The sequence below is a fragment of the Oncorhynchus clarkii genome, chromosome 4 (assembly GCF_045791955.1).
Source record: "Oncorhynchus clarkii lewisi isolate Uvic-CL-2024 chromosome 4, UVic_Ocla_1.0, whole genome shotgun sequence".
Classification (NCBI taxonomy): domain Eukaryota; kingdom Metazoa; phylum Chordata; class Actinopteri; order Salmoniformes; family Salmonidae; genus Oncorhynchus; species Oncorhynchus clarkii.
In genome coordinates, this window is record NC_092150.1 from 86,097,217 (window position 1) to 86,108,696 (window position 11,480).

Below are 11,480 nucleotides of genomic sequence, written 5' to 3' on the forward strand. Positions count from 1 at the left end.
TACTATGTCCAGAACCACAGAGATCCTATATATTACTATGTCGAGAACCACAGAGATCCTATATATTACTATGTCCAGAACCACAAAGATCCTATATATTACTATGTCCAGAACCACAGAGATCCTATACATTACTATGTCCAGAACCACAAAGATCATTTTCATTACTATGTCCAGAACCACAGATATCCTATATATTACTATGTCCAGAACCACAGAGATCTTTTTCATTACTATGTCCAGAACCACAGAGATCCTATATATTACTATGTCCAGAACCACAAAGATCCTATATATTACTATGTCCAGAACCACAGAGATCCTATATATTACTATGTCCAGAACCACAAAGATCCTATATATTACTATGTCCAGAACCACAGAGATCCTATATATTACTATGTCCAGAACCACAAAGATCCTATACATTACTATGTCCAGAACCACAGAGATCCTATATATTACTATGTCCAGAACCACAGAGATCCTATATATTACTATGTCCAGAACAATCACAAATGCATTTAGGTCGTAGGTCACATGCAGTTTTGGGGAAGCTACTCTGAAAAAAATTGTTTACCAAGCTACCAATGACTTTACACTGGATTACATTAAGATACACCACAGCTACCCTCAAGGAAAATATAGTTTACTGAACTAAAGTTACTTTGAATAAGTAGTTAATATGTACATCTGAAATGCCAATGATCACAAATTGCTAGAAAACACATCACTTTGGGCTCATATGTTAATATAAAATGTAATTTAGCCTATTAAACACAAAAACTATATTTCAAGGGAGAATTAGGCCTGTCTGATGCCGAAAAAGTTATAAATAGTATATTATTTGTTGCATAAAAAGTAGTGTGTAGTTCCAGTAGTTAGCTACACCCCTACATGGCAGAAAAATCATTAAATACTGATAACACTACTTAGATTTGAATTTAGTTCAACTACCACCAAGCTACTGTAAAATGTAGTTTAATTGCTAGTTGAACTACATGTAGGTCATACCTCACCAGCACTGGTCACATGGAATATGATTGTAATATATGAATTGTTAAAAAGGTGGTGCCATCTTAAAATAACCTCATATACGTGCATTCAATTCATATTCAAACGTCAATAGTACAGCACATCTGTGTGTGTGTGTGAATTGAATCACAAATCCAGTCGTTCTCTCATTCATATGATTGCAGCACAGGCCTCGGCGCCTCTCTAGTGAACTCACAACGGCTTCTAGCGGACAAACTTGGAACAGCAGCAGGGAATAAAACATTTTTTTCCCAATTGACTGACTGAGCATCCTCTCGCAAATTCCTGAAGCCAGTCTGGTGAATAAATAAGACCATATTTTCGCTCTAGGAATTGATTCACATTTCCATATGAATCCAACTTTCTCCATAAGAAAATAACACTGATAATCAGTTACCTATTTTGGTGAGACCACTATTGATAAGCAAGTGTAAGAATTAAGCATAAACTTAATCAAACATGAGCAAAAAGGTTTAAAGATAGAGAAGATTATTATTATTATTTTATTTTTTTCCGAGAACATTTCAAACTGATGAGTAAACCAATAACCGGAAATGATGGTCTAATAAAGGTATGGATCCGGTCATGGAATTCGGCCTCTGGAATGTGGCGCGTTTTTTTCTATCTCCCCTCTCCCCTTGTGCGCGTCTGAATGGGACTCAGTGCGCTCCAGCGGCTCTACTTGCTGTGAGGTAAGACCATAAGCTCATCCCTTTTCCCTTCCACCATCTGATTGGGCGAGACGCGTTCTTAGGAATGTCATGAAACTATTTAAATAGTACTTTGTCCCCTGGCTTACAGTTAGGTTCTTAGCTTCAGATACCAGAGAGAAGATTTTGCCGTTCAATTAAAGCAACAGAAGAAACGTACTTTCTGCATCTTATATCGGACTCCTTTCCATTAGAAATTAACAAGAAATTGTTTTTATCTTGTGGATTATTATTGGATTTCCATTTCTATTTGGATTTGACTGTTTCTCTCTGCTGTTTTCATTCAACAGGTGGGTTAACAATATTTCGATTTTCTTTCAACGAATCCAGCCTATATCAATACATATTTTTATAATATTGTCTTATTATAGTAAATAATAATATGCGTTTGGATTATTGTTTATTATTATATTTAAATGTTATGTGTAAATATGAATTTTTGTGAAAGTGGTTGACTTTATTTGCTGTTTTTCATAGGGAAAAAACAGAATTTCATCATGAAGTTGACAGGAATATTTCTGCTGTTGATGCTTTTGACCTGCGAGAGCGTACGGGTTGCAGGTGAGATGCTTGTCTGATACTGTATGTTTGTCTAGAATTAACGGAGTTTCTAACGCTTCAACTTAAAACTCCATGAACTTAAAACTTTAAAAAAAAAAGATATATATATATTATCCCTTTAATTTATTGATTGCGTTGGACAAACGTTAGACTTCATTCCGCACAACAAAAATAATCAATTCCAAAGACATGCAGATAAAGACTAATTGCTCCCACTCATTCCCATGTCCCTCCCACAGAGAACCGAGACGACAATAGCGTGTACGACCTGTTCGAGCTGGTCCAAGTCTCCAAGAAGAACCACGGAGTGACCCTAGTGAAGGGAGACGACCCATACAGTCCCGCCTACAAGATCCTCAACCCGGACCTGATCCCCGAGCTCCCCGAGAGCTCCTTCAGGGACCTCATCGATTCCATCCATGCCGAGAGGGGCTTCCTCCTCCTGCTTAACTTCAAGCAGTTTAAGCGGACCAGGGGCTCCCTCTTGACCGTGGAGAAGCGGGACGGATCAGGAGCCGTGTTCGAGATTGTCTCGAATGGAAAAGCGAACACCCTGGATGTGGTTTTCTCCACCGTTAATAAACAACAGGTGGTCTCGATAGAAGATGTGGACTTGGCGACGGGCCACTGGAAGAATATTACGCTGTTCGTGCAGGAGGACCGGGCGCAGCTGTATGTTGGCTGTGAGGAGGTGAACACGGCGGAACTGGACGCTCCCATCCAGAGCATCCTCACTCAGGAGACTCCCGCCACAGCGCGCCTCAGGATCGGGAAGGGAGCGGTGAAGGACCGGTTCATGGTAAGTGGAGTGCGCAGAGCACATGACGCACGGCATTACACATAATGGATACAGATGATATAAGTGATCGAGTTATTTTAGATGTTAGTAAGTGTTGAATTTAGTATTGTGTGACACTTAAATTCATAAAAAATGATGTAAATAAAACCTATAGACCCATCCATAAAATGGATACGGTACACCATATCGGAAATCCTTGTATGATCCATAAAGTCCTATATTTGTTGCGTAAATGTCGAATGACAGTGACTGCAATACTCGAGCTAAAATGGCCTTTGATTCTCGCAGGGGGTGCTCCAAAACGTGCGCTTCGTCTTTGGAACCACTTTGGACGCGATTCTGCGCAACAAGGGATGTCAAAACTGTAAGTAGCCTAATCATGAACAGAAAGCATATTTGCGTGTTTACCCATGCGCCACTGGTTGTTATTCTAAAGCTACCAAGCATTCTATAAGACATGCGTGTGATTGTTTAAGAGCCGAGTTATTGACTGTCATGGGAAAGTTGCTAACAAATTCACGTTTATGTTGCCATTGGAAAGCTGAAGTTTACAAGCACTTCAATGCCTCCTCAGGGCTGGGCACATTAACTCATTAACTTCATTGTGATCCAAGATAGTATGAGGCTGTAATGTTCTGTATTCACTCAACTGAGTGTAGTTACATATCATCCACCCTTATATCACCAATGAGCCCTGGGGACAGTGTGTCTGTTGTGGTCTGTTGTGGTCTGCTGTGGTCTGTTGTGGTCTGTTGTGGTCTGCTGTGGTCTGCTGTGGTCTGCTGTGGTCTGTTGTGGTCTGCTGTGGTCTGCTGTGGTCTGCTGCGGTCTGCTGTGGTCTGTTGTGGTCTGCTGTGGTCTGTTGTGGTCTGCTGTGGTCTGTTGTGGTCTGTTGTGGTCTGCTGTGGTCTGTTGTGGTCTGCTGTGGTCTGCTGTGGTCTGTTGTGGTCTGTTGTGGTCTGCTGTGGTCTGTTGTGGTCTGTTGTGGTCCGCTGTGGTCCGCTGTGGTCTGCTGTGGTCGGCTGTGGTCTGCTGTGGTCTACTGTGGTCTGCTGTGGTCTGCTGTGGTCTGTTGTGGTCTGCTGTGGTCTGCTGTGGTCTGTTGTGGTCTGCTGTGGTCTGCTGTGGTCTGCTGTGGTCTGCTGTGGTCTGCTGTGGTCTGCTGTGGTCTAGTGGGTACTGCCATTACAGTTTACATTGCTCTAAACAGTCTCTCTTTTTGTTTCTCCCTTCCTCCCTCTTCCTCCCTCTTCCTCCCTCTTCCTCCCTCTTCCTCCCTCTTTCTCCCACCCTACTCTGTCTCACTCCTTTTCCCCTGTCTCCCTCCCCCCCTCGCTTCCTTTCTTTCCACTCTCCCTCCCTCTCCCCTCTCCCTTCTATCCCCTCCCCCTCCTTCCCCCTCCCTCCATCCCTCTCCCTCCCTCCCTCTCTCTTTCGCTCTCCCTTCCTCCTTCTCCCCCTCATCTCCCTCCCTCCCTCAGCTGTTCTTACTGATGAGATCGTCCTTATCGACGACACCATCAATGGGTCCAGCCCTGCCATTAGGACGGACTACACTGGCCACAAAACTAAAGGTAAACACAACTGCTGCTGCTTATTGTTATGAACCCTGTATAAACCCTGTATAAACCCTGTATAAACCCTGTACAAACCCTGTATAAACCCTGTATAAACCCTGTTAAACTCTCCCGAAAAGGGTTCCATATACAGAATAGAACAAAACAGCATAGAATAGAATATAACAGCATAGAATAGAATATAACAGCATAGAATAGGACAGCATAGAATAGAATAGAACAGCATAGAATAGAACAGCATAGACTAGAATAGAACAGCATAGAATAGAACAGAACAGCATAGAATAGAATAGAACAGCATATAATAGAATAGAACAGCATAGAATATAACAGCATAGAATAGAACAGTATGGAACAGCATAGAAGCATAGAAGTATTAGAAGAAAGTAAATTATTCTATTCTATTCTACTGTCAGCAGTTGTCTGTAGCTTTAGGGAGTTGAACATTAGTCTGGAAGCCTTCATGTACATTGATAGTGAAACTGTATTTCCCATAGAATTCACATATCTCCATATATCTCTGTGTTTTCCCTCCCTCCAGACCTGCAGATGATCTGTGGGTTCTCCTGCGAGGACCTGGCTGGCATGTTCAAGGAATTGAAGGGGCTGGGAGTGGTGGTGAAGGAGCTGTCCAATGAGCTACGCAAAGTGGTGAGGAAACACACCTGACTCCTGAACCAGATGTCTGTCTGTCTGTCTGTCTGTCTGTCTGTCTGTCTGTCTGTCTGTCTGTCTGTCTGTCGCATGATCTCTTTTTCAAACCACTTGGGCTATTGACAACTGAAGAGTGAAACAGTGTCTGCATTTGAAACCCTTTCTCATCCAGTATTCATATAGGAGTGTATGCTTCCTTCCTTCCTGTCTCCTTCAGACGGACGAGAACAAGTTTTTGATGAACAGAGTTGGGATCCACAGTGGAGTCTGTCTGCACAACGGCATCGTCCACAAGAACAAGGCCGAGTGGACCGTTGACGACTGTACCGAGTGCACATGTCAAGTAAGGGCAAAAGTCGAGAGAGTTTGTGTGGATGGGGAGGGTTTATGGGTGTGTGTGTGTGTGTGTGTGTGTGCGTGTGTGTGTGTGTGTGTGTGTGTGTGTGTGTGTGTGTGTGTGTTTGTGTGCACGCACCTACGTTTGCACTCTCAGACAGGCACTTGCAAACACATACTCATCCCCACTCAGCAAGTGCCCGCTCGCTACTCAAAACCTGTCTGTCATCTGGACAGTAATTGGGTTGGAGGAAGAGGCTGGCATCAAGCCAACAAGCCAACAGTGGGTGCTGTAGTGAAGTGACCATGCATGGCTCACCACTCTAGTGAACAAACAGAGCCTGAACAGGCCCACTATAGGCCCTGGTCAAAAGTAGTGCATCATAAAGAGAATAGGGCACCTCCTCATCTCTAATTACCTCCTCATCTCTAATTACCTCCTCATCTCTAATTACCTCCTCATCTCTAATTACTTCCTCAGCTCATCTCAGCAGCTCCTCGTCTCTAATTACCTCCTCAGCTCTTCTCAGCAGCTCCTCATCTCTAATTACCTCCTCATCTCTAATTACCTCCTCAGCTCTTCTCAGCAGCTCCTCATCTCTAATTACCTCCTCAGCTCTTCTCAGCAGCTCCTCGTCTCTAATTACCTCCTCAGCTCTTCTCAGCAGCTCCTCGTCTCTAATTACCTCCTCAGCTCTTCTCAGCAGCTCCTCGTCTCTAATTACCTCCTCATCTCTAATTACCTCCTCATCTCTAATTACCTCCTCATCTCTAATTACCTCCTCATCTCTAATTACCTCCTCAACTCTTCTCAGCAGCTCCTCATCTCTAATTACCTCCTCATCTCTAATTACCTCTCAGCTCTTCTCAGCAGCTCCTCATCTCTAATTACCTCCTCATCTCTAATTACCTCCTCAGCTCTTCTCAGCAACTCCTCGTCTCTAATAACCTCCTCAGCTCTTCTCAGCAGCTCCTCATCTCTAATTACCTCCTCACCTCTAATTACCTCCTCATCTCTAATTACCTCCTCAGCTCTTCTCAGCAGCTCCTCATCTCTAATTACCTCCTCAGCTCTTCTCAGCAGCTCCTCATCTCTAATTACCTCCTCAGCTCTTCTCAGCAGCTCCTCATCTCTAATTACCTCCTCAGCTCTTCTCAGCAGCTCCTCGTATCTAATTACCTCCTCAGCTCTTCTCAGCAGCTCCTCGTCTCTAATTACCTCTCAGCTCTTCTCAGCAGCTCCTCATCTCTAATTAACAACATATTTAAAACAGAGCTTTAGCTCAGACAAGTGGCCCACAGACAGGAAGACACAGAGTGCTACTGTATTCAATAAAAACTGCTGCAGGCAAATCTGCTCTGCCAGCCGTATCACCTTTCTCCTCGTAATCCCCTTGGCTCATGGGCTCTCTTGATCTGTGAATCAACTGGCCAGGGTGTTAGTATGCTTCATTAGACAGATATATTGAATGTTCTGTCCATCAAGGCAAACTAATGCCCTTCTTTTGGTAGATATATGTTTTATTTTTTGCGGTCGTCAGTGCCCAGTTCAACCCTCCACCGACTGTTTGGCCGTATTCCTACTACCCTGACCCAGTGGGCAGGTGCTGATTGGTCCACAGGGGGTCTCTGGCTCTCATTGTACTGACCCAAGTTGGTTCCAGGTGCAGAAAAGGGGGAACTTACTGTATGTCATTAACGTCCTGATTCCTTGTGATTCTTTGTCTCCGCCCCTTTTTTGTAGAACTCTGCCACCGTGTGCCGTAAGATCTCCTGCCCCCTGATCCCGTGTGCCAACGCAACCGTGCCCGATGGAGAGTGCTGCCCGCGCTGTGGAACACGTGAGTTCCAACCCTAGAATTACAATGATTGGTTCTGATTCTATGGTTCTATTTGTGTGGTTCCAACTCCATACAAGAAGTAACATACCTGCACAAACAAAGGTTCACCTCAGGTTCAAGGAAGTCTATATACAGTATTACGAACCAGAGGTTTATTCTATTCTAAAGCCATTGATAGCCTGAGTTGTCCTTTAATGTCTTTAAGACAAACAGGTCATTTATATGGCACTCCATTTACTGCCATCTACTCGGATTCTATTTGCCAAATAAAGTATGAAGCCACCAAACATTTTCTCGGCGTAAAAGTTTCTATTCAAGAAAAACAAATTCATTTTAAGGGTGATTTAAATCTCCTAGCTTGTTATTGTATGAAAATGCTGTTATGTGTCAGAACACTGTATAGAGGAATGGTCCAAATGTCCTCCTGACCATTGTGCAGGTCTGATCAGCAACCACAGAAAACGTTTGGTTGAGATTATTGCTGCCGAAGGAGGGTCAACCAGTTATTAAATCCAAGGGTTCACATACTTTTCCCACCCTGCACAGTGAATGTTTACACAGTGTGTTTAATGAAGACACGAAAAACATCCACCCAAAACATCTTTAATCTTCGGCTTGTAATGGCTATAATTGGGACAAATTGGTTTAAGTGGGATGGAAAATTTCTCTGTTTACCAAATGCATCCTAGACATTTTCCACATACCTAAGAGGGCTGGGCCGCAGTGGCCCCTAAAACCTAAAGAAAGGCAGACAACCACACTCATCAGTACCTTGGACAACGTTATGACATGGTCCCTGGTTTCCTTTTTACAAGTAACAGCAGTCAATGGGGATCACTGTGCATTCAGCTTCTTAGACGGACTTTCCCATTTTTACCGACTTCCCTTTGGCCTCTCTAACTCTCCTGAACTCCCAGGGGAGTCCGTCTCTTTAACTCTACCAACACACAGGCACACACACACACATGGACACAGACATGCACAGGCGACACACACACACACACACAGGCACACACATGCACAGGCGACACACACACACACACACACACACACACACACACACACAGGCACACACACAGGCACACACACACACACAGACATGCACAGGCGACACACACACACACACACACAGGCACACACAAACACATACACTCATCCCAGGGCTAAATCACGTACATTAGACCGGAGTTCTAATAACCTTAAGAGCTTTTAACCCCAATTTACTGCAAAGGGTGGGGTGGGGGGGGGCTTGTGGTCTCTGCAGTCCAATAAGCTCTCTCATTGTCTCCCTCTCTCCCTCTCCCTCTCCTCTCTCCCTCCCCCCTCTCTCTCTCTCCCTCTCTTCCTCCCTTCCTCCCTCCCTTCTCTCCCTCCTTCTCTCTCTTTCTCCCTCTCTTCCTCCCCTTCTCTCTCTCTCTCCATAGCGAGTGACTATGCGGAGGATGGATGGTCCCTGTGGTCTGAATGGACCCACTGTTCCGTGTCTTGTGGGCGGGGAATTCAGCAGAGAGGCCGCTCCTGCGACCGCATCAACAACAACTGCGAGGGAACCTCGGTCCAAACCAGGGACTGCTACCTTCAGGAGTGTGACAAACGCTGTGAGTTCAGTATTCTATACACATTCAAATCTACCGACCAAATCACATTCATCAATTGTCACATAGAAACTTGTTTCACATACTTTTATCGCCAACTTGTATTGATGGTGACAGAAACGATGGACCACATCTAAGCATTCAGCTGCAGATCAGCCAGCTGTGACTCCACACAGCAACAACGCCGTTTAACTTTAAACTTCTCTTAACCTGTTTTGATTTAACATTGACCCATAACCAAGCGTCTCATTGACCCCTGACCCCTAACCTCTGCTCCTGTGACCCTCCAGTCAAGCAGGACGGTGCCTGGAGCCACTGGTCCCCCTGGTCATCCTGCTCGGTCACCTGTGGGGCGGGTGTCATCACCCGTATCCGCCTCTGCAACTCCCCCACACCCCAGCTGGAAGGCAAGGACTGCCAAGGAGAGGGAAGACAGACTGAGAAGTGCACCAAGTCACCCTGCCCAAGTAAGTACCATTAGTCAAGGTTTTTTAGAACAAGACCTGGGTCACATGTCATTGTGATCATTTGACATTAGTCAAAGGCTTTTTCATGCACCTCACACCCTGAAATATTTGCAGTCAAATGAACATCCTCTTTCATGTGGTACCCTGTCATTTAGACTCAATTGCAGTCTGTATTTGTTCCTGGTTTGGCAAGTCAACGACCAAGGAGTTGGCTATTGCAGAAACAAAGATGCCATTGCAAAATGCCCTACCATCATGAAGAGCACCACAGTCACACCTGTATTGAAACCTCTGTCTCTTTACTTCCCCTTCAGTCAACGGTAACTGGGGACCCTGGTCGCTATGGGATACCTGCTCTGCCACCTGTGGGGGAGGAGCTCAGACACGTAAACGCCTCTGCAACGACCCCGCCCCTAAATATGGTGGTAAGGAGTGCCAGGGTGACTCCAAGGCCACTCAGCAGTGCAACAAGAACGCCTGTCCCATCGGTGAGTAGCAGGACAATGGTTGTGTCCGAAATGACACCCTATTCCCTATATAGTGCGCTACTTTTGACCAGGGCCTATAGGGTAGTAGTGCACTACTTTTGACCAGGACCTATAGGATAGTAGTGCACAACTTTAGACCAGGGCCTATAGGATAGTAGTGCACTACTTTAGACCAGGGCCTATAGGGTAGTAGTGCACTACTTTTGACCAGGACCTATAGGATAGTAGTGCACTACTTTTGACCAGGACCTATAGTATAGTAGTGCACTACTTTTGACCAGGGCCTATAGGATAGTAGTGCACTACTTTAGACCAGGGCCTATAGGATAGTAGTGCACTACTTTTGACCAGGGCCTATAGGGTAGTAGTGCACTATATAGGGCATAGGGTGCCATTTCAGACGCATACAATGTTTCTTAAAACTTAAGTACTGTGAATGATTACACAAATGTTAGGTTTTAGACCGTTTTAAGGTGAAAATAACACTTTTAAAACTATTACTTTTAAAGCTTTTAATGATTTTAGGGCTTATAAAACACTTTGTTTTACACGTATAACTTAACACTAGTACTTAAAGCAGTCAGTACACAGTACTTACAAGCTCGTGTCTCTCTCCTCAGATGGCTGTCTGTCCAACCCTTGCTTCCCTGGGACCAAGTGCACCAGCTTCCCTGATGGAACATGGAGGTGTGGAAAATGCCCCTCTGCTTACTCTGGTGATGGCATCAAGTGCAAGGACATTGATGAGTGCAAAGAGGTTCCTGACGCTTGCTTCGTGTTCAACGGAGTCCACCGCTGTGAGAACACTGACCCTGGTTACAACTGTCTGCCCTGTCCTGCACGCTACTCTGGACCTCAGCCCTTCGGCAGGGGAGTGGAGGAGGCCACCGCCAAGAAACAGGTTAGTACTGGTAAAGTGTTGTGATGATTGTCCTCTTAGACCGTACCTCTGGTGTCAGCTGATTTAGAATTAGGAATTTAGAATTAGGAATTTAGAATTTAGAATTAGGAATTTTGAATTTAGATTTAGGAATTTAGAATTTAGAATTTAGAATTAGGAATTTAGAATTTAGAATTTAGAATTAGGAATTTAGAATTTAGAATTAGGAATTTAGAATTAGGAATTTAGAATTTAGAATTTACAAGATCATAGATTCCTTGAAAAAGCTATGCTTTTCTCTGTCCCGATCATACTGCCAATTGTTGTCCTCTAAACAAAGGCTGGGAGGTTATCCATTTCCTGCCTCGTCTGATCAATTCTTCACTTCCTCCCCCTCCAGGTGTGTACACCACGTAACCCCTGCCTGGATGGGAGCCACGAATGCAACAAGAACGCCCGCTGTAACTACCTGGGACAATTTGCCGACCCCATGTACCGTTGTGAGTGTAAGCCTGGCTATGCTGGAAATGGACACAT

The 11,480-nt window shown here is 44.5% G+C and overlaps 1 protein-coding gene across 2 annotated transcripts in view; it reads left to right on the forward strand.

The window, feature by feature from the left end:
• The first annotated feature begins 1,851 nt into the window (after positions 1-1,851).
• LOC139407397 (thrombospondin-1-like) overlaps positions 1,852-11,480 on the forward strand; it is a 20,547-nt gene continuing 10,918 nt past the window's right edge. For both annotated transcript variants that reach the window (XM_071151145.1, XM_071151144.1), the window contains exons 1-13: positions 1,852-2,035; positions 2,223-2,306; positions 2,546-3,105; positions 3,394-3,469; positions 4,587-4,679; positions 5,224-5,333; positions 5,554-5,679; positions 7,417-7,513; positions 8,938-9,111; positions 9,399-9,575; positions 9,890-10,063; positions 10,684-10,964; positions 11,344-11,480. The exon at positions 11,344-11,480 is cut by the window's right edge and continues 82 nt beyond it. In XM_071151145.1, the coding sequence (XP_071007246.1) occupies positions 2,243-2,306; positions 2,546-3,105; positions 3,394-3,469; positions 4,587-4,679; positions 5,224-5,333; positions 5,554-5,679; positions 7,417-7,513; positions 8,938-9,111; positions 9,399-9,575; positions 9,890-10,063; positions 10,684-10,964; positions 11,344-11,480 (2,069 nt within the window). In that variant the 5' untranslated portion in view covers positions 1,852-2,035; positions 2,223-2,242. The remainder of the gene's footprint in view (positions 2,036-2,222; positions 2,307-2,545; positions 3,106-3,393; positions 3,470-4,586; positions 4,680-5,223; positions 5,334-5,553; positions 5,680-7,416; positions 7,514-8,937; positions 9,112-9,398; positions 9,576-9,889; positions 10,064-10,683; positions 10,965-11,343) is intronic.